Below are 23,497 nucleotides of genomic sequence, written 5' to 3' on the forward strand. Positions count from 1 at the left end.
CTCTTTTTTTGGTGTTCTTCTTTAAAGCTCTATTGATGTTTTCCCACGTGTGCCTGCTGTTCCCTTTAGAATCATTTATAATATCAATAAAAAACTTTGCTTTTGACTTTCTCAATACATTTACAGCTTTATTACGTAACTGTTGAAAAGTTCTCCTATGATGGGCTAACCCTGACTTAATTGCAGTTTTCAGTGCATGATCCCTCTGCTTCATTAGATTCCATACTTGTTCATTAAGCCAGGGCAGATTTTGCTTTTTTCTATGTGTAACACTTTTACTGAACTCACTTTTAAAGCTATTAACCTTGGTCATTAAGCTCCTAGAAGCAACCTCTAAGTCCTCTGTGGACAGGAACTCACTCCAAGTTAGTTGATTCAACTGGCTTTCAGATTCATTGATAAACCTCTTTGGTATAATGTTTAAAACTTTTTAACTTTCTTGCTGGTATATGAACCTTTGTTTTGTTAGTTTCCGTGATACCAGTGTCAGATTATGATCTGATAACCCAGTCAGAAAATCGAATGTTTATTCTTTCTGTTTTATTACTAAATATGAAATCAATCTGATGGGGTGGTGATGTCGCAGTGGATAGGACACATGCCTTTGGTGTGGGAGACCTGGGTTCGAATCCCACTACGATACCGCAACCAATGTGTCCCTGAACAAGACACTTGACATTTGCTCCAGAGGTGTGTGACCTCTGACATAGATAGCAATTCTAAGTTGCTTTGGATAAAAGCGTCATGTAATGTAATGTAATCTGTGTCTGAGATGACAGGATGATTCTGGTGGGACCTTGTATCAATTGTGTGAGGTCAAATTGGCTTGTTATGTCTTTAAGTTGTTTCCTTTTTGATTTCTCAGTCCAGTTAATGTTTAAGTCTCCAACCAAAATCAACTCTTTGTTTCTGTCAAATTCTTTCAAAAGGTTTCTCCGGTGTTCATAAAACATACTATTTGGTGACGGGGGTCTATATATACAAATAACAGTGAATGACATGCTGGTGGATAAAATCATTCTTACTGCCATACATTCAATACAGTTTAGTTCAATTTAATTGCATTTTATTCAGTATTTAACATACATCAGTAGTCCACCTCCTCTGCCAGTATTTCGATCTTTTCTAAAGATATTATACCCTGGTACTAGGTATGCTGTGTCAGGTGATGAGTCTGTCAGCCATGATTCCGACAAACAAAGGAAAAACAGAGGGACAACTGCATGTATGGTACTTGCAAAAATAATTCAAGTAGGTGATTGATGCAATTATTGGCGCTCTACCAAATAGTATATAGAATTATAAAATAACAGTGATGGGAGAGGTTTTGACATAATTTACTTGAGTAGAACTAGCAAGCTACCACAATCTCAAATGGCCCTTTAATGTTGTAACTTTAATTTTGTAGCTGGCAGTTGTGGAGAAAATCTTAACTACAGTATATATTGCTACAAACTGCATTATATTTTATGAGCTCATGTTTATGGAAACTTTGAATCTAAGGTAACATAGCTGTAAAATAACATGTAGTGGAGAAGTATGACGTAGCATAAAGTAAAAATACTTTGTAAAGTACCTTAAAAAAACCTTACTTGCTGATTACTTCCTATACTTCCTACTGCTGATTAATATATCTTTGGAGAGAAGACAGCACCAAAAGAGAATTGTTTATGAAACTGTGCCATCTTGTGGACATTTATGAGAGCTTGTAAACAAATATGTTAATACGTCACATTTTCCCCATGAAATCTGTGCTCATTCGCTACTTGTGAATTACTGCTACTATCGTTGTGTTATGCACATTGATGAAATCTCTGTGTTGTTTTTATATCACTATTTGCACAACGCACATGCATAGTCACGGACAGCTTTCATCGGAAATATCTATCTAAATAGAAATACGTCGAATGTAATATTAACATCCTGCAAACACTCGAAATGAGGGTTCACAAATTGTAGAAATGGATGGTAATCCGCCTGCAGTCTTAAAAAAAACATACTGATCGGACTAGAACCCCGCTGCGACCACGTTGGAGGTGGAGCTTGAAAAACGCTTGTATGTTCCGCTCTCGCTGCTCTGTGGTCGCGTTTTGCACGTATGATCGTCTGATCTGGTGAGAAATGAGAGAGCGGGTTCCAATTTGAGGAAGTGAAATGATAACATAACGGCGCCTCGACTAAAACATTTGCCTGTCTTCGTCCACTGGACTGCAATGCCGCCACAGCGAGTATTCGCCCTGCCGAGGCAACAATCTCTGCTGCTTCCTGCAGTCATCAACCCGTTTGTTCAAGATACCAAACTAACCACAGCTACCATAATTAAAGTGAGTATGGCGTTTCAGATCAATGGTCATGTAAAGGCAAGCTTTTTGTAGAATACAGGCATCGCTTTTGGCAACACGGCTCACACACACATCTGACACCATATATAGGCTGCTGCGTAACCAAGGCCTATAATCTTCTCCAACGAGGCTTTGACAATCGGCTTGTAAAGCATAAACAATGAGAGCTGTTGTGTGTGCTTTCTAGAAAGCCGTCCAGTGATGTGGATTGCTAGACTCGTGCATATGTATGCTCTTAAAAATGTAAACAGGCAGGTTGCAGTTAACCCTGGCATCAGTCTTTCCTTTATATGGTAGCCTATAGGCCTGTAATTTATGATATGTATGTGTGTGTGCCCCTCTCCATGCAGTGTGTCCTCCTAGGAATATTCCTGGTCCCTATTCGCGCCATCCTTATGTCCCTGGTTCTCATGGTGACATGGCCAGTGGCTGTCATAATAACCCTCAACCATCCTCTGAAAGGAGCTGTGGAACCAATGACAGGCTGGAGACGGTAACTAGGATACAAACACACCATCCCACTGCAACACAGCCTCCCACGGAGCTGCCCCACACCTCACTTGCAGCAGATCATCAGACTCATAAATCATGGCCATGTGAATATCAGACTCACTTAATGTCTTATCAAACCTGAATCACTTAAAAACTTCATAATTTCACAGTACAGCTGCCTTACTGTCATCACTTTTGTTTACGTAATACTAAATGTTTTTTTTCCACCTGGTAGCTAAAGTAGAGCTTGACCTAATGCATGTACAGGTACCCAGGCTATGGCATCAGAAACCCACTTGGTTTTTTACTTCCTTTTTACCAGTGCAGCATCATGCAAACATTTTGTGTTTGCAAAGCGACAGTGAGTCATAAACTTAGCCTACAAAGAGGGAGTTGGCCGCTAACACTATTCATTTTTGCAGGTGAGCCACCCTATTCAGTGCATGTAAACATAGCATTGGTGAAGGAATACATTGATATTTGAGAAAATATGTTGAGTTTCACTGTACAAATATGGTGAATTTCACTAAAGCGAGAAGTAGCAGAAGCAGTGTGTTTCCTGGGTTCATAAACTGGACTGGAAAACACAGCAACAGCAACACATTCTCAAAATAATAGTTCCTGACGTGACTTGAAGAATGTGCAGCAGCTTGCAGTACTGCCGAGTCATGTTTCTCTAGATGATATCTGTACCAAAAGCAGTACTTCTCAGTTGTCCTAAGATGTCCGAAAGGAAAGAGTCAGTGGCATTAGTGGTGCTTAATAAAAGGAACTGAGAGTGATTCATCTCTTTTTGAGTAGAAATAATCATCTATTGGTTATTATTATTATTATTATTATTATTATTATTATTATTATTATTATTATTATTATTATTATTATTATTATTATTATATAAATTAATTACATTGGTCATCTAATTTGGCAGTGTATATCCACATAGTATGAAAACAGTATGTTCTGTTTTAATTTAATGTACTTAGCATGTCATAATTCATATATTGACATATTACATGTAAAATATCTAGTGGTTGGATTGTAGTATTTTACCTCTGAGTACCAAACAGGGTGCGGCATTTTAAACTGTTTAGCTGTGCAGATAGTAGCTGCTGTATGCAGGGTGTGCAGTTCTACAGTTAACAGGAACATTCTTGTGAGCTCAGAGCACAGCTTTTTATATGATTGTGACCAAACATGGTCTAGGGGGCGGAAAAAAGAGAGAAGCTTATCTTGCTCACCTACCTATTGCTTTGCTGTTAACAGGCTCAGATATGCTGTGGGGGGTGGGGAGGGGGTTTAAAGCACTGAAGTTTAGGATTTACACGGAAAGGACAAGATTACTAAATAGTAAAACATGTATACTTTGAATTAGTAATTTTATTAAAATGGACAATTTAAATGTTCAGTAAATGGTGTTCATGATATTACCATGGAATCAAAACAAAACTCCAAATTGAAGCCTGCGTCGCTCTTTGTTGCGCTGGGCCTTCTGCATATTTAAGTTGCCAATATGTTTGCCATAATAGCTTGATCAGCTGATACTATATATAGGTGTTGTTGATCAATGATTGTTTTTTGTGCACTGTTTTTGTGTGGGAAGCTTTCTAATTTCAAAACTGCATTGCGTTACATTAAGCTCCCTGCCCCATTGAGCAGTAAGATAAATGCGGCTTTAAATAATAAAGTTTGTATACTCTGGACAAAAGTCATTATTTTTTCTCAATGTCTCAATCTATACTATGACTTCACACCCTTTCTCTAGATTATGAGGAAGTATCTGGTGATGGTTAATTTTAGCAGGGAAAGAACAAAATGACGCAACTCTTCCTGTTACTAAAACACTTTTGCTCAGTCCATTTTGACCCCTGTCACATAATAACCCTGGAGGTGATAATGTTTAACAGAGAAACATTTTAACATGGTTAATCCCAGTGTGAAACATAGTAGTGCCTTTTTGAGCTACGCGTTTGTTTTTCCATTTAAACATTTTCCATAATTTACTAAATTCTATCATCTAAAATGTTCTGGTCATCTCCAGGTTCATGTGTCGGAGAGTGATGGCTGCCTTGGGGAGGGCTTACTACTTCTCCATGGGCTTCAGAGTGGTGGTCAAGGGCAAGCAGGTGGACAGCAGTGAGGCCCCTATCCTGGCTGTGGCCCCCCACTCCACCTTTTTTGATGGGATTGTGTGCATTGTTGCAGGCCTTCCCTCCACCGTCTCCCGTGTCGAAAACCTGGCAGCACCCATCTTTGGCAGTACGATGCTTATCATTTGCTTTGCTGTTTCCATACATGGAAGGCAGTATGTGTTTATGGAGGCTTTATCGTTCTCTTAACCGTGTGTGTGTGTGTGTGTGTGTGTGTGTGTGTGTGTGTGTGTGTGTGTGTGTGTGTGTGTGTGTGTGTGTGTGTGTGTGTGTGTGTGTGTGTGTGTGTGTGTGTGTGTGTGTGTGTCTGAGAACCTAGCAGGGCTGCATTGTTGCACGATCCAAATTTTCTTCAAAACGTTTTATTTTCAGTGTGTACAGTAGCTTGCTAGCTCAAAGTTTGTTGTTGTTTCCGGAAGCGAACGGAGTTTGAGAACAGCAACGCACAGAGAGCGCAAGGTGGCGCTGGATGTCGGGCAATTTTCCTGGAAATATACTTCCATTGATCCAGATTAATCGTCATCTGACTGCAGAATTCCACACCTTTTTATGTACATTACTCTTACGTACAGGGGCTTGTAACATATGTAATGCAAAGTTATCATCTTATACCGCCTATTTGATATCATTGTTTGAAAATCCCATTGAAACAGACCCTTGGCAATCAGATATCATAACTAACATTTACAAATGTGATTTGTGAATTAAGAGTGTGCTGTAGACTTGATAAATATTACTTATTCAATCTATCTTTTTGATAGTAGTGACACCACAGAGTTTGATTTAATTAACTGTCACATAATGGGGATATCATATATCAGGATATCAGATATCATAATGAGTGAAAAATGACAAAAAAAAATAATGTAGTAATTTCCTCTTATAAGTGTTTATGTTAACGTGTGTGTTGTGCCCTCTCTGCAGGGTTAGTGCGCTGTCTTCAGCCAGTGCTGGTGTCCAGAAAGGACCCAGACTCCAGGAAGAACACCATCCAGGAGATTGAAAGCAGAGCCAAGTCAGGAGGCCACTGGCCACAGGTCTGTCCCAACACAAAACAACATTCTCAAGCAAACATTCCCCTAATATTAACCTGGTATTAGCAGTGATTATAGCTGCAGAGAAAACTTTAAGCTTGGACGGTCATCAGGAAACCAAAGAGCCGTAACTCAGGATGTCCATTTGGTTTCCTTTGTGAGTTTTAGAGGTATATTTTTTTTCAATGCTATCAGAAAATTAGCCAAAGCATACAATGTTGACTCAAATACAAGTACCATTATTTCAAAAGCAAACTTTGCATGTTGTTAGCGGCAGTAGCATAACATTGCATTCTTAATACAACTAATGATGCTTTGTCTGTCAGGTTCTGATATTTCCAGAGGGAACATGTACAAATCGCTCCTGTCTTATCACTTTCAAACAAGGTACGAATTTTTAAAATGTAAATTAAATGTAGATCTTTTGCTCATAGCATATTTTCACTTGAAACTAATCCACAGAGCAGAAAAAGGCTGCACAGCATAAGAACACTCGATACTTCCACTCTTCCATTCATTCTTTATATGACGTGGTTTGTGCATTGACTTGTGGTCAACCGATACCACCAAAACTGGGTTTAGGACAACGATTCAGCTTTCATTCATTCCTAAAGTCTCCATGATTTCTTTCACACTGTGTGTTCGCCACCTCTAGGTGCCTTTATCCCAGGGGTTCCTGTGCAGCCTGTGATTATGAGATATCCCAACAAGCTGGTGAGCGAGTGTGATTGTAATACAGCATATATATATTTCACATCTTGAGAGCTAAATTCCTAGAGGCCACACTGTACTAGTTTGCACAGAAGATACTTATATAGAGGCAGAGCCAAAGATGAAATACAATGGGGAACTGTACATACACTTGATACTGACAGCAACATTAGAAGCTCAGCTTGCAACACACAACCGTTGTATACCATTGTATCCCAGTGTTAATGTTATATGACGCTTCATGCATTCCGCTTAAATTTTCCCTCCAGGATACAGTGTCCTGGACTTGGCAGGGTTTCAGCTCGTAAGTTTCTCATGTTTCACCTATAGTATGCATGTTTCCTGAAGGTGGTGTCTGTTGCTACATGTCTTAGTAAATAATGTGACTATAACACCGTACCAGCAACATTAATAACTTGTATTGCAACACCTATTTGTACTGTTGAGTAAGTAACCAACTGTCCTGCTTGTGTTATGTGCAGGAAGACGCTGCTGCTTCTAACTTTGAGCCAGCTGTACACCACAGTAGAGATAGAGGTAACAGGCATTTCCCAAATGTGCATCCTTATACTGTATAATGGCAAAGATACTACAAACTGCTATTGTAATTTAGATATAAAAACATGTTGTTTGGTGTGAAGAAAGTGTTAAGTAAGAAGTATGTTATATATTTCATTTATCGTTATTTATGATTTTTCTCCAAAATGCAACTTTAGCTTTACTTTTAATTTTACTAGTTGTATCAGTGCCACTCTCAACTATCAAATTAAACTAAAGAAAGCTAAGTGTGCAACCTAAATTTGCTTAAATATAGTCATTGGATTTTATGTTTAACTCAAAGATACTATACTGTATCAACCTAAGCACAAGATGTGTTTTCTGCATTAGGGTATTTGGATTCCATCCAGGTTTAAAGTTTACTTCCTGCTCGGCCTTCCTTGTGACCTTTTTCGTCTGTGTACTCTGTTTTTCAGTTCCTGCCGACACACAACCCCACAGAGGAGGAGAAGAAAAGCCCTCATCTGTATGCTAGCAGAGTGCGAGAAACTATGGCCCAGTAAGTGTTAATCAGTCTGAAATGCACATTCCACTGTGTATTGCTCAAGCACACAGTACGACGAAGTGCAATAGAAAAGCAAAAGTATGTGCTTAGACAGTGGCTGTAGCTACAGCTGGAAATTAAAATTGAATCAAATTGTGTGCACTGTCTGCTTCCAGGGCTTTGGGAGTTCCAGTGACAGACCACACATATGAAGACTGCCGCCTGATGATCTCAGCTGGTGAGCTAACTCTGCCCATGGAGGCCGGCCTCGTTGAGTTCACCAAAATTAGCCGTAAACTCAAGTAAGAACATCTCACTTAAGTACACTGTAGGCATCGTCATATAGGGACATTTGCAATGACAAATTTGGCTTGAAAGTTTTTTTTGTTTGTCATTGTTAATGTTGTCTATCACACACCTGACAACCGATCTGCAAGTGATTGACCTATGTAGCTTGAGAGTGATTATGTAAAATACAAAGAGTATAACAAACACCACAACATCCGCCTTGTGCCTTGCCCCCCTCAGTTTGAAGTGGGACAATGTGAAGAAGGAGCTAGATGGCTTCGCAGCCATGGCCAGCTCTTGTAAAGGAGGACGGATCACCATTGAGGAGTTTGCAACATTCCTGAAGCTGCCTGTCAACCCAGCCCTCGAGGAGCTGTTTGCATTGTTTGACAGGGTGAGAGACATGTACATCAAATATTTAATTTTTATCTAACCAGAGCAACTTGGACCACTGAATAGTTCCATTATGAATTTTCTTTCGTTGACACAGAATTGGAATAAGTCTTTGTACAGTAACACTGTTCCATCCTGCAGGAAACACAGCATAAAAATACTGGTTGACAACATAATGAGCAACAATTTTAATGTTAAAAATTTACATAATAACATACATATCATGTATACTGATTATAGTCAAAATTGGGAGGGCATCATGGTGTGGGTTCAGGATTTATACAGCCTGGAAGAGGAAACTATGATTACAGTAGTTTGGCCTCCTTCACTGTATGCCTACCAGAGTGGGAAGCATAACAGCTCTTACACCCATTTCAATAGGTAGCCTTTTTCCTCAGAAAACCTAGGCCTCATATTTTCCAGTAATAGAGAATTGCGATTTATAGAAATCCCTTGTGCTATTATATATATTAACCTTTTAATTTACCATACTCCCTTTAACATTCAAAACAGTTGATGCTAGACAAAATATATATTTCTAGATCATAAAGAGTGAAGTACTATCCATTTTAATAATCTGTGCATTTACAGACTAATGTATTTTTATTGCTGTTTCTTTGACCCTGTCTAGAACGGAGATGGCACCATAGACTTCAGAGAGTATGTTATCGGCGTGACCATCTTGTGTCGACCAGCCAACACCGAAGATGTGCTTCGAATGGCTTTTCAAGTACGACAGAAGTATTGTGACATTGCTGTGCTCCTACTAGGGCCTGAAGAATTAGCAGTGCTGTTTTTTGTTATGTACACTGAATACAAAGACACAGAAATATTTGGACTGGATTTTATGACTATATCGTTGGTAAACATAAGTTTAAGTACCATGTCAAGCAGACACGGTGACAAATGATGTGTATATCTACTAACTTACACTAAATATAAAAAAAGGTTAATATTAAAATTACATTAAAAATAAGCAAAATTAAACACAAGTACTAAACCTAAGCAAAATCACCCATCCCTGTCTTTAGTTGACATTAGAGCACAGCAAACCACACTGTAGGAAGAACAGAGGCAGCATTTACAGAGGCTTGGATAATGTCAAGTTAACAATGTGTGTCTGTTGTGAAGGGCGTGGAGTCATGCTCGCCATAAGTCATATGTGGTTCTAGAGTAACAGTTCTGGGGTTTGTATAATTTAACTTTTTGTCCAACTAATTTAACAAAATTTGCCCAATTTCTGTACGCTTTTTCTAACCTGCCTACCTATTTTCATCCCTTAAAGTGCTCATATTATGCTTTTTGGCTTTTTCCCTTTCTTTTATTTTGTTATATATCTATTTTGTGCACGTTATAGGTTTACAAAGTGAAAAAGCTCAAAGTCCACCCCAAAGGGACTTACTATCTCCCACAGAAACACTGTTCACAAACTGCTCCAAACAGCTCTATTGTAGTCCAGCCTTTACTTCTGTGACAAACGTGCGTCACTTTGTAACACACGTTATAATGCTCGCCTAGCTGATAGCGTGGCACTCCCTCATACTCTGCAACCTCCTAGCTAGCAGTGCTTACCTAGTTACTGCGCATGTGCGACTCCCAACAAAGATGGAACAGAAGTGTGATGCCTCACTCTGTAGCTAAAAGACAGAGCTCAACACACAGGGTGAAAAGAGGAGTTGCAGCAATGTGCAGTACAACAGAAATATGGTGTTTTTTTGAAAATTAAACCATGTAAACCTATTCTGGTACAACCTCTAAATACAATTATGAACCTGAAAATGAGCATAATATGAGCACTTTAAATAACCTTTTATTTTTCCTGAACATGCAAAAATTGGAAATTGAAAGCATTTTTTTCTCTGTTTCTGTCCTATCGCGTGCAGCTGTTTGATACAGATGAGGATGAGAAAATTACCCGAGAAGAGTTTACCGCTCTGCTGCGCTCAGCTCTGTGTGTGTCCAATCTTAACATGGCCAAGCTTTTCAAGGAGATCGATGCTGACGGCTCTGGTTTCATCACCTTCAGTGAGTAGACTCCCAACGCCAAGCTACATCTTGGTCTTCTGACCTTCTTTTGCATTTCCTCCAGGATATTATGGAGTGGGAATATGTGCAGTAAATATATACAGTATTTTACCATTATTATAATTACTTTCCTGAGCTACACTGTATCCTAACGCTTTTCTATGTGCCTGTGATTCTTCAGCTGAATTTCAAAGCTTTGCCACAGCCCACCCGGAGTACGCCAAGCTTTTCACCACCTACCTGGAGCTTCAGAGATACCAAGCAATCCAAGAGGCAAATCCAGGTGATTTGGAATTGGCCGGTCAGACCAGTTCAGGGGAAAAACAGGAAGACAGCACCTCTGACAAAAAAGATGACTGAAACTGAGGATGACTGTGAACTCTCCTCGACTGCACTGAGACAGAACACTGTATCCACTGCACTGAGAAGGAAAAAGCAAAAGTTGTCATCTGCTCTCTCTGACTTTTAGCAGATTCAAGTCATTTGCCACAGCAGAGCCATATTATAGGTCATGTGCTTGCCTTTTTATAGATGTTTTTTTTAGTGTCCATTTTCAATTTTAGTGCCTTATAGAGATTTCAAAGAACCACTTCCCTAAGTCACTGCACAAGAAATGTCGTATTGCAGTCCTTTTTATCCTGAAAAATGTTTGTGTGTTTTCATCATGTTCATCAAATGAATAAAAATTAATGAAGAGCTAGGCATAGGATGAAAACATGTCATGTGGGCATCAGTGTTTTACATTTCTAAACCCTGCAATCTTTGGAGTTTTAACGTTAGTGACAGTGTTTTATGATATACTTAAACAACTGCCTCGCCATGTTTTTTGACTCCGATACATCATTCTCTGGAGCCTGAGCTGACCCTTGCTTTGACTTAGATGAACATAGCTTTGTGTACCTTCTCCTTTGTCTTTGTGGTCCTCTGTAAATAAGTACAAAAAATTGCCAAACCAACACCTTTTTAAATATAAGCAAAGAGTCCTCGTGTTTTTGTGTTGCAGTATAATTAGTGTACAGTAAGCTTTATTAAGAAATTTCCAATCTGCCAACCCACAGATGTTGTGTATTAAAGTTATGTCTTCGAAGAGCATACATGCTGTGCATTACACTTTTTTTCCAGTGCTCAGGGACACAGACCATGTAAGACGGCTGTATAATTAGCCAGAGGTTTGCTTTGCATGTGTATCTATTTGCATTTCTACTGAAGACTGTTGTTGCTGAGACAGCAGCACATCTACGCAGCTTTAAGTTTACTTAAGCAAATCAACCACTGAAAATAGGGCAATTTGTGAGCAAAAAGGCAACAGTGCTTCTTCACAACAGCATATCCCAGCGGGGTATGCTTTCAGATTAACTAGCAGCACTGTTATTTATTTAGCAAGGTGCATTACAATTATATGATTTTTCTTTTTTGTTAACACTGCAAAGTTTGCTTTTTAAAAATAAAACAAGAATACAATTTTAATCTTGCCTGTGTTATTATATTCACTACTGAGGAAACTTCTGTATAATTTGTCTGTAATGAGGCAATGAAAGGGCTACAGATGTACCTCTGGTTCTCTAAACCACCACCAGGTGCCAGTAGTTACCTACAACAATTCCATTTTGTGTGTGTGTGTGTGTGTGTGTGTGTGTGTGTGTGTTTGGTGTTGTAATGCTTGTAATGCTTGTAAGTACCACTTTGAGTTTTACACTTTTTGTCTTTTTGGCCTGTCCTTTAAATTAATGGTAGTGCTAGACAACAATGAGGTTTAAGTTAGAATCTGATATATTGTATGGCATGTATTGGTAAGGGTAAAATAATGCATAAGTGTGTGTGCATGTGTGCAAATGTTACATTTATTATTACATCCTGAGGCACTAAAACAGAAGATAATATGAATGAGTTCTGTTATCCCCCTGATGCTTTCATACCAGCAGAAAAATAAAAGAATCTTTAATCTTGAACATAAACATTTCATAAAATTGCCCCCTTTTTTGTTCAGTGCTGAACAACCTTAGCAATGTATTAAAGAAAACAATTGTGTTACATTGACTTATGTGCTATCATTTTTCAATTTGTCTGGATTGCATTTCTTTATTTGATCTTTCTGTGACCCAACCTGTTGTCATTGTGAAGTGAGAAGAACAGATGAATTATTTGTGTGCTAATGGAACATTTTATCATTAAAGAAACACTCAGGCATACTGTAGGAGAGCCTTTAAATTTAAAGCCCCTTCCGATTGGAATGGTTTACCTAGGTCTTTTAGATCTATCTCCTCTTTTCACCAGTTTAAGATGGCTCTTCTTAATTATTCGCATACAAGCTGTAACTGCTTTCTTCATGCTTGATATTTCTATTTTTATTTATGTACTTTATTTTATTTATTTTTATTATTATATATATATATTTTTTTTTTTTTTTTCCTCTTTTTTTCTCAACTGTATATTAATGTCCTTAACTGTTTATTGTCTAATATTTAATGGTCTGAATGGGGAGGATATGGGTGGTTTTTGGTGTGAAGGAGAGCTTTATCTTTTGTCTGTCAGTATGTATGTATGTTTGATGTATGTTTTTCTTGAGGTTTCCTCAAGTTGTTTTGTTAACTGTTTTGTCTAATTGTGAATGTATTGTATATGTTTGCCTTTAAGGACCCCCTCGAAAACGAGATGCTACATCTCAAGGGGTTATTCCTAATAAAGAATTTCTGTGTGAGACTTGGAGAACAATATACTGTAATGCATTGATAAAGACAGATTCTGAAGGATTATTTACCATGTGAAAGGATTAATTTACCATATGTGCTTGTCTATTCTGTCAATAGAATTTCTCAAACAGAGAATTTGTGTAAATCATACGGAAATAAGTGTACGAAAATAAACATTTTCATCTGATAGTCCCTTCCTTTTGTAAAGAAAATGAGTTATCCATTTGCTTAAAGTTCAAAGCCTTACTTTTTTTTACTTTTTGTTGAGACCATAAATCCATTTTTGCACAACTGCATCCAGCTCCACTGCTGTCAGGAGAGTAGTTCATCTGTAAGGAGGCCATGATGCTATACATGCTGTTTTAAATACAACTAATGTGAATGTGCTCACACACACACACACACACACACACACACACACACACACACACACACACACACACACACACACACACACACACACAAAAAGGACATTCTTGTCTCCATATGCACAGAGGAGGTTGAAATGAATGATGGAGAGCGGGTCGCTTCATTAAAAGCCCGCTGTTAGACAAACTGTGATTACCAGCTGTGATTTCCACCTTCAATTTGTTTTAACCTTTTCAAACGTACAGAGGCTCATTTCATTTTAATCAAAATTGATGAGATGGCATGAAATCAATTAAGTGACATTGTTGCAGCGCAACTCCTTCCCCATCCACAGCTCCTGCTCTCCTCTTTGGGCCCCACACCCCTCCATCCTTCCTCTTTCCTCTGCATGGCTGTTGTATATTGCTGTGTCCATTTCAGCCCTGCCTGGGGGGTGATCCTGTCGCAGTAGATTGTGGGAGATATGTGTTGGTAATTCAATTTGGTCTCTTCAGGACCTGATTGAGTGAGCAGCCTCTGTTTGTGGACACAAGCTGGACACCAGCCTCATAAGGATGGGGGACTCACTGTGCCAGGCTGGACGGAAAGGTCAGAACCGACAGGCCTCGCTGTTTAATAGATGTGACACTACTGTGTGCCGCAATTGAGCCAGGTAGCCCTGCTTTCTAAAGCCAAATGAGGATGTCCTCCTGGCTACACCCCAAGTTCAGACCCAGTCATCCATTTCTTTCAAAAACGTTGAGGGTATTTAACCTATTGTGTTGATGGGTTTGACTTATAGATGGTAAATACTGTCTGTATTGTCACAAGTTAACTTAAAGTAATGCGCCCATCCACCGGGAGTATGAGCACATTCTTTTACATTTCTATAAATATAGAACGTACAGACTTCAAGTTTTTACCAGCAATACAATACAAAGGAAGGATTCATTGGTCATGCAATAGTTAAACAGACAATTTCTTTTTTTGTGAAGTGAAAAGGGATTGGGTCTAGTCAGTGCAAGGACATTATAGGAAAGTTATGTAAAAAGAAGAAATCTGAGTTATTTTGGCTTTAGGTTCCTTTAGAAAAGACCTTCCTTCTTATAACAACAGGATACCCGGGTGTGTGTATACACTCCTGTGACCCCTCCTTTGTCCTGTGTGACGAACATGAATGTGTGGCTTCAAACATGCAGCACAGTGTGCATTAACATTACACAGCTACACAGCTACACGGATTAGAACTACTGAGTGAGATAAAATACTGTAAACTGTGGATAAAGTGAGGAAATTTCAAGGATAGTTAAAGGCATTATCTCCTTTTTCTCACACATGACTGAAACAATGCCTTTGATAGGTCATGTATTAGCATCTGATCATCTTACATTAAGTGAAATATTCTAACCCAAGAGGCCTTGTTCTTAATGGCTGTGTCAATCATCCAATGGAAATATTCTAGATGTCTTGTACATAATTTTATACCCCTTTCTCTTTAATTCAGCAGGCCATACTGGCACTGTGTGTTTTGTCAAACTTTGGGATGTCCAGTATAATATTTTACAACGTAATTCTCTGAATTTTGAACAATGCTTGGCAGCATAACATACCTTTGTAAAAAATGGACCCACTGCTTTGTCCGCTCATACATGGCTTATGTCCAGCTTCTCAGTGCAAAGAGTTCATTGAGCTCTGATGGGTGTGTTAGCTTCTATAGACACTGGCACGGTGTGGATATCTACACATTTTTTGATGAGACCATAATGCACTTACAAACACACGCCCAAACAACACACACATCTTGCACCACTCTTGACTCCTGCAGTCTTGAACCTGGCAAGCTGTCTCTTTCAGCTCTTCAGGGAGTTCCTCCAAACCTCATTGTTACGTTTCCTTATCACACCAGATGACACCTTGTTGACTTTCTCTCTCTTATTATTCTCTCAGGGAAGTGATTGTTCCTCATTTCCTGTGTGATGGTTTATAGGAACAGTGAAGGTCCCGGTGAGGGTAAGATTTGGGGAACCGTATGAAACATCAGCGGTCCAACGGCAGTATCTGCTGCGGTATCTGCAGCCAAGGGTTTGTTTTTTTTGCTCAATGTTTTGGGTGTTTCACATCTCTGAGTTTGATTCTTTTCCAGATGTTTTTTGGATGACGGGCAACAACGTTTCCTGTGTAATATTCAAAGATGGGTCAGCACAAGGTTGTGGAAAAGACATTTGTCTTTTACTTGTCAGTGAGACTTGCCAAATAAGGTGTGGAAGTGTTTACATGATCCAAAAAAACTTAAACTCATCCCTCTGCGCTTTGCGAGGCGAGGAAAAAACATTCAATCATTGATAACAATGTTTCTCTCTTTATTTCTAGGAGCCAAGTGACAGAACGTATGACGTCTTACAGTGTTAAGTCGTACGAAAAAATGACATAAGAGAACATTAGAAATGTCAGTATGTAAATAAAAAAAAATGTGTCTCTTATGGGAGATGTAATCTTCCTCTGAGACTTGTCAATCAATCACATTTTTTTATTCATTTTTTCAAGCACTCTCACAGTTCAAACAGCAATAATGCCAATCCTCCTGCTGTCAAGCCTCCATTATTGTGCCCCTTAATTACTACCAATCATTCTAACTCAGCTTGTGTGTGTGCCCCCTGTTGTCTTCTCCATTCACCAGTAACTTGGAGATTGAAGGGTTGTGACCTAGTGAAAGATAAAACTCTTGTTCTCTTTTATATATAAATGAAGGAGACAAAAAAAGAGGTTATTATTTCAAGCATTTTAAGGACAATGGCTCCACATTCTCACAAATTAGTTTGGAGTGTAGGTGTTGGCTGAAACACGAGATGAGGCGCTGCTGCTGAGGAACTCACTTTACTGGCCTGGACCTTTTGTTGGTAAATATACACCCCATTTCCCAGATGTGCTGTGAGCTGCTAAGAAATGTTTCTCTCTGTGACTGAACATCTGAATCACACTATTTCTTCTCACTAAATGTATTCATCATGTTAGGTGCTTACACACCAACCAGACGGCCGACCGTCGGCAGAAAAGGCAGTCGGACTGATCAGTCGGCTCCCCGAGGTCCAAGAAAGTGCCTCAAAACACACTGAGGCGACGCCGACTTGAGCGTACGCTCTGCGTGTGCGCGAAACGTAATACGTCTCCATAGCAGCAGGCGGCGCTGCTCTGTATTGTTTCCATTAACAGTCTATGATTTTTTACCAGAAAATGAAAACCGGCAGCTGATTGGACGAACGCGTCACGTGGGTCTTTTTTCTCCGGAAATTCACAGCCAGACTGTCATGGCGGCTTGTTCAGAATACGATCTCATATTGTACTAAAATAGTTCACCGAAACGTGTTTCTGAAAACATTTTAAGCGAGAAATAGGCCATGCAGTTGCTGAATCTGTCTTCATTTCAGATCAACAAAGGTTAGTTTAAAAGATTTTCCTCAGATTTTGAGAGGCTCATCCGCTCGCCATTTCCAGGTGAGTCCCGACTGCCCTGTCTCCGACTGAGCATGTTGGGTCGGCCAAAATGAAGGCCGACGGCTCCTCCGACGGACGATCGGCACGGAACACACCGAACAGACTCGAGTCACTGACCTCGCCAGACTGTCCGACGGCCGATAATCGGCTTGGTGTGTCAGCTCTCTATGGAATGACAACAAAAGAAAAAGGCCCTTGAAGTATCAATGAGCACTTTCCAAATTTTAGAAGCCTGTCTCACACAGAACAATAAGCCTTTTACAAGGCAAGGGACGTTAATTTATATAGCACATTTCAGCAACAAGACAGTTCAAAGTCTGTCTGCTTTTCACAGCAGACATTTTGTCATAGTAGGAGAAGCATATGTTACTAATAACACTAACGATGGATACGTTCTATCCAAGACTCCCAGTTAAAGTGACAGTGAGCAAGCATGCATGATGCCAGGAACCTGAAATCAAAGCAGCTAAATAGAATTCAGCCATCATTTATTTAACTATTTACACCTGTGCTTTTCCTACTGTGATAAGTCAAAATGACTTGTGTGTGTGTGTGTGTGTGTGTGTGTGTGTGTGTGTGTGTGTGTGTGTGTGTGTGTGTGTGTGTATGTGTGTGTGTGTGTGTGCGTGCGTTTGTGTGCGTCGGTGGACCCGGACAAGTTTTTGTCTTTCAGAGGCTATAGCAGGCACAGATTTGAAGATAGAAGCGGCTTGAGAGTGAAGATATTGGTATCATATGTATTTGAATATTTCTGCATACTGAGGGCCTTGGAGTTGTGGATATTGGGTATGACACGAAAGCTGAGTCTCTTTTGGGTTCAATGAGACCAAGTGTATTTATGTGTGATGATATTAGTCCCCATGGAAGTAACTTCAATTTAGTAAGACCATTTTCTGAAACTTGTGTCACTGTATAACATGACTTGTTGTGACCTCTAGGATAATCACAGCCTTATGGAACTTTACAACCACAAACTAGAGAACATTCAGAGAAAGTACGGCATTAACAGGTATACTGATAAGGCAGTTTCCAGAAAATATGTGCTCCCCATCCATCCAATCTCCAACACTCAAAAGTGTTTGATACCAAATCACAGCATTGTTTTTTTATGGTGTTCCTCAAGATCTTGGTGTCTTAATGTGGTATTTTGAAGGGATTTTTTCCCCCACAATTCTTACACTGTAAAAAAGTGCTTAGTTGTATCAACTTAAAATAATGCGTAAACTAGTTGCATAAATTATTTTGAGTTTTAACAACTCTTTCTGGATTGTGCTGTCAACGTAGTTATAATAGTTGAGGGTAAAAACAAAAACAATGTGTCCACCAACTAATTCCCGACAACTAATATCAACTGGCAATTTGCAATTATAATTATCAGAGCAACGAAATGTTTCAAGTCCCTTGGACAAAAATATGTTTTTTGTTGACACAACATGAAATAAAATGTATTGCTGATGAAAAATGAAAAACCTTTTTTTTTAATTTTTATTTTTTTTAATTTTTTTTTACAGTGTATCAATTAATGAGTCATAAAACATGGTTAAATTGTGCACCAAATATGTATAACAAATGGTATCAACCAAAAAACTGCTGCAACAATTTAATGCCATTAGGGTTAATAACCCTAATCCTAACCCATGAGAATGATCAGCTTTAAAATGCTGTATACCACTTATATGTGGATTCTACTGTTGACCTGCCACCACCCCTTATACACCCACTGTCCAACACTCCTACCCCTCTAGAAAAAGGTGGCGGAATGGTAATGTAAGGAAGAAGCAGTGCATGTATGCACAAGCAAGTGCAGAGGCAAATGGACAGAAAGGAACAGAAGTAGAGATCTTTGCTGTGACCCCAACCAAATGCTCGGGTTAAACCCAGAGGGTCATACTGCGACTCCTGAGAGGCTGCGTCTTGTTTCATTAGATTCTCATCCAAGGGTCAACATGGGAGAGCCTGAACCTTAAGAAAAAGAAGCTGGAATCCAGGATGATAAAGGTAACAGGTGAAGGAGGATATCATTTTGCCTTTAGCAGTACACTTCTGCGGGTGCACGATCACAGGTTCAGTTCCTACTTGTTACTGTCTATTCTCAATATGCACCTGCTTTACATCTGTAAGTCACTTCTAAGGGACGGTTTCAGTCAAACTATGCTACTGCGGATTATTTGTATCTTTGAAATTTTAAGAAATACAGTTGTTGAATGTACAACATCACACTAGTACACATTAAGAAATACACTCCCCCATCAAATACTACCATGATGGTAAGTCTTGGCTAGAGATACCTGACAATACAAAACAAAGTGCAAAAGAATAGAACTAACTCAGGAGAGAACAACAGTAATAACACATTATCCTTCCTTGTTACCTGGTCCTTTGCTTTACCATCGCTGCAATTATTCAATCTTCACAAACAAAACGCCCAAAACCAGCCCTATTAGGGTTTTATAAAACAAGCACTGCAGAGCAAAGAGAACATTCATTGACTTAAATGGGATGAACTGATCAACCATATCTAATAAAAATCATTGCCCCTGGCTAAAGCTGCTGTAGAATTGAATTACACATGGAACACAATGCTTTCATGGCTTCTTAGAAAAATGTAATTCAATCTGTTTAGTACAGAGAAGAAACAGATAAAGTCCAAATTAAAACATTAAAAAAAGTTTTTGCTGCATGTGAAATCGAAGCACTAATATGGAGCTGAAGGTAAAGTGATCTTATGTATCTTGAACATTGTTATAGCCAAACTTAAACCTAAAAAGCAAATACATGATCCTTCGTTTTATTTTATTCTCCTTTTATTTTATTCTATTCTTGACATGGACAACTCTTCATCAAATAAATGCACACGCACATACCTTATAAAGTTCACATAGAGGTTTTCTAAAACAGAACATTTGATTTATAGAAAATGGAAGGAGTCATGTTATTTTCCAATCTACGTAGATTCATCTTAAAACCACTGTGCTCCCGACTGACTGTTGCGCTGACAAGTCTAAAGCAGATGCACAAGTTTATGGGAACTTGAGCTCAGACAAAAAAAGCGATCATCCCAAGTCCACATCAGACTGGAGAGAAAGTGTTCAATTATAAAATATCACGTGGAAGAGAGAGAGCAACCTGATTTAAAAGCCTGCATTAGATATCGTTTCTGCTGGAGAAGGCGAGTCTTATAGTTCCTTCACAATGGGCAGTCTTCCCTCAGATGCATCTGGACAACAGCAGCATCGGGTCATGGAGAAGTGTCCCTAGCTTTACCAAGTACGGAGGAAAGCCTTTCAGCTTTAAATTGCCTTTCAGCTTTAAATAGATTTAGTAACAGTGACATATTCAAATAACCATTTATCTTTCTCATTATCCTTATGAGGGATGTTTTTAGGTGATTGTTTCATAGCGCTAAATACGCTCAGCGCGCGGGCTGACGTGGAGACGAATTCGCTCTGAACTGTCTTTCACCTGCTATTTCTGGGAATCAGACTACACATGCAATGTTTTATTTGAATAATGTACAGGTATTAGTAGCACACAGACATTAGGTCTTATTGCTATAGGAGGAATAATGTCACCTATCCCACCCCATGCAGTCCTAACCTGTATTATTCGCTGTACTTAAACTTTACGCACAAACACCAACCCTTTCCAAACTCTCTGTCTCCCCTCCTCTCCAGCCCGTGTACGCGGAGATATCAGCTGTATTTTCGGTGGAGAACATTCGCTTATCCGGTGTTTTGTCAGCGGGATTGTCGATTGTCTTTTAAGCGCACCGGCTCACACCATCAGCTCCGCCCGAAGGCGCAGGGGCCCGTGAGAGCACCAGGGAGAAGATGAATATCCAGGTTCTGCCAGAACACAAGCTCTCGTCGGTGGCCCCGCTGAAACAGTGCAATGTGGAGAAAAAAGAAGTTGAACTGATACTGGTGAAGGACCAGAATGGCGTCCAGTACACCAGTTCCTCCATCATTCCCACCCCTGGCCACCTCGCAGGTCCTCCCGGATCCACCGAGGACGAGCGAGAAACTTGGGGCAAGAAAATAGACTTTCTCCTGTCGGTTATTGGCTTCGCGGTTGACCTGGCCAATGTTTGGAGATTTCCTTACTTGTGCTACAAAAATGGAGGAGGTGAGTAAACCATGTATTTCTGATAGATTACAGCGCGTGCAGATGCCTTAACAATTTAAAAGAGTTCCCAAAACGTATCATGGCGCGTCGCCATGCTCAGGTACTAAATCCTTATAGAAACATAAGAATCAATTGGGTCAATATATAATTGTGGGAGATTTTGAGTTTGAATAATTCTGGGAAAAAATATATTTATTTACAAAATATTATTATCTTCCCTGACAAATCATCCCTGAAATATTTTGTTTTTAGTCATTGCCAAGCTCAGGCATAATTGATTTCAGATATTTAGTTTTAAAAACAAGAAGTTTACTCATTATTTGGTCAACTATGTTACGGACAAAACCTATAAGTTTTGACTTTAAGTAAATGGCAGACATTTAAAAAAATCATTACTCTTGGAAGAATATGTGTCTATTTACCTACCTTTTCAATTAAAATACCCAATTAATTAAGAAAATACACATTTTGTTCAATTGAAACCCCAAATTTCAAGTACTGAAGTAACCGGTCTGTATATTTTGTTTCCAAACTGCTTGATTCATGATAATTTTCTTGATGAAATTATGCTGAGGTATATATTTGACAGCTACTCAGTTTCTAAATATTTACTTGGAGATTAGGGAACCATTGAAATACATATATTTTTTTAAAAACATAATGGTAACTTAATTGACAGCCCAGTATCATAGTTGACAAAAGTAACATAGTTGACTGGACATGACAAAGTAGGATGATGTATTTAACAAAAACAATCCTAAACAAGCACATATATCATAAGCAAGAGATCCTAACATAGAAAACAACAACAACAAAAGTATCAAAAACAGCACTTACACAAAAATTCCACCATGTAAACATTTTGAAAATCTTGTTTGTGGAATGAAATACAGTAGTGCATTGTATTGAACAAAAAATAATAGTGCACTGCAATAAGAACAATAACCAAATAGTGTTTTATTCTGTTGGTTAACAGAATAAGTGTGCTGCCTTGGATCAAAATTTTAATAGTGCAAACAGTTGTATCTCAAAAACATTCATATGTCAGAACCCAAGTAAAACATTGGCATACCCTCCAACTTCCAGGCACCCATGAAACCGGTGGAGACAGAACACACTCCCCATTTTCTAACCCAAGAACATGGCCAATTATGGTTTGTTTTTCAATGACTTTGTCAAGCTCAATCAAGTAATCTTTGAGTGTGTGTGTGTGTGTGTGTGTGTGTGTGTGTGTGTGTGTGTGTGTTTGTTTGTGTGCATGTGTGTGTGTGTGTGTGTGTGTGTGTGTGTGTGTCTTTATCTGTGCGTGTGTGTATATCAGAGGTGTATAGTCCAGCAGCTGTCCCAACCATCACTAAACCAGCTCCTCTACCAGGTAGATGAGCTCGTTAGTGAAAACACCTGTTCTAGATGTAGAGGCAGATCCAAAAACATGGCAGGATTTTTACTTTCTGGCACCTGGACTATACACGTCTGGTGTCTATATGTGTGTGTGCTTGACCGTGTGCTTGTGCCACGTGTTTGTTAGCGTGTGTGTGTGTGTGTGTGTGTGTGTGTGTGTGTGTGTGTGTGTGTGTGTGTGTGTGTGTGTGTGTGTGTGTGTGTGTGCGTGTGCGCATGTCCTTAGCCATGAAGATATGATTTGGCAATATCTTCCCACACATCTCTTTTTATTTCAACATGACGTGCTGTCACGTGCTGTGGGGCAGGAATCAACCTGAGCACATCCTCAAATGGATACCAGAGCGCATCCTCTCGCATTGGCCAGTAGTAACGATTGTGTCCCACTCTGTGCATACACTTAACATGAACATGTGTTTCACTCACTTCAACAATGGTTCCAGGGTAAACCTCATCGTCATATCTGATGACACACCACTGACCAACAATGTCATCCCTATCCCACTGTACTTCAAGGTCTGGTTGTTCTTGGTGCAATGCAGGAACAGCAGAGTTGACTTTGAAGTCGAAGGCCTGAGCTTGGTAACACTGACATTGCAGAATCTGCCTTGTTGAACACAGGCAGCTCACATCACGGTATGTCAGTTTCCCTGGTGCTTGCGTGATGACCTGGTGAATCCGCATAGTGCATGGTACAGCGGGGAGTCGTTGTGGCATCTGCTGTATGGCCTTTTCCACTGTAGCCTCTTCAATGTAGAAGATCTTGACAGCTGTATTGGTGTTTACCAATGCATTGAAAAGATGTTTAGGAGTGGAAATGTCTTCACCTTGGCTCACCAATCTGTCAGCTGTTCTCTTCAGAAGGCCTCCTACCCCATCGGGGGCACCCTTTCCGTGGCTGGCCTCAAAAAAGTTCCAAGTGCCCGCAGTGAAGCCCTGGTTGTACAATTCAGTTGTCAACATGTAA

General features: G+C 39.5%; 2 protein-coding genes and 1 long non-coding RNA gene across 3 annotated transcripts in view; 2 read left to right on the plus strand and 1 right to left on the minus strand.

Annotated features, from left to right (window-relative positions):
- Nucleotides 1–1,855: 1,855 nt before the first annotated feature.
- LOC116037548 lies at nt 1,856–22,373 on the minus strand. The gene is made up of 3 exons (XR_004101889.2): nt 22,239–22,373; nt 18,742–18,745; nt 1,856–1,868 (listed from the first exon to the last, which is right to left on the minus strand). It is a non-coding gene; the product is annotated as an uncharacterized LOC116037548 (long non-coding RNA).
- lpcat2 (lysophosphatidylcholine acyltransferase 2) lies at nt 2,017–11,881 on the plus strand. The gene is made up of 14 exons (XM_031281450.2): nt 2,017–2,324; nt 2,693–2,835; nt 4,873–5,090; nt 5,906–6,018; nt 6,342–6,402; nt 6,671–6,729; nt 6,996–7,030; nt 7,209–7,263; nt 7,701–7,783; nt 7,945–8,070; nt 8,297–8,450; nt 9,081–9,179; nt 10,333–10,474; nt 10,656–11,881. The coding sequence occupies exons 1-14, from the start codon at nt 2,214–2,216 to the stop codon at nt 10,832–10,834; spliced, it is 1,578 nt and encodes a 525-aa protein (XP_031137310.1). The 5' UTR covers nt 2,017–2,213; the 3' UTR covers nt 10,835–11,881.
- Nucleotides 20,150–23,497, plus strand: part of slc6a2 (solute carrier family 6 member 2) — a 36,542-nt gene continuing 33,194 nt past the window's right edge. Inside the window, exons 1-2 of the mRNA XM_031281449.2 lie at nt 20,150–20,271; nt 20,679–21,129. Coding sequence (XP_031137309.1) covers nt 20,835–21,129 — 295 coding nt within the window. The 5' untranslated portion in view covers nt 20,150–20,271; nt 20,679–20,834. The remainder of the gene's footprint in view (nt 20,272–20,678; nt 21,130–23,497) is intronic.

The sequence above is a fragment of the Sander lucioperca genome, chromosome 3 (genome assembly GCF_008315115.2).
Source record: "Sander lucioperca isolate FBNREF2018 chromosome 3, SLUC_FBN_1.2, whole genome shotgun sequence".
NCBI classification, from domain to species: Eukaryota; Metazoa; Chordata; class Actinopteri; order Perciformes; family Percidae; genus Sander; species Sander lucioperca.

What these genes read in the sequence shown, in the direction of transcription:
- lpcat2 (XM_031281450.2), top strand. Translation starts at nt 2,214, where the DNA reads ATGCCGCCACAGCGAGTATTCGCCCTGCCGAGGCAACAATCTCTGCTG. An exon ending in ACACCACAGTAGAGATAGAG is followed by an intron (nt 7,264 to 7,700) that starts GTAACAGGCATT and finishes TCTGTTTTTCAG; the next exon opens with TTCCTGCCGACACACAACCC. An exon ending in TGCTTCGAATGGCTTTTCAA is followed by an intron (nt 9,180 to 10,332) that starts GTACGACAGAAG and finishes TATCGCGTGCAG; the next exon opens with CTGTTTGATACAGATGAGGA.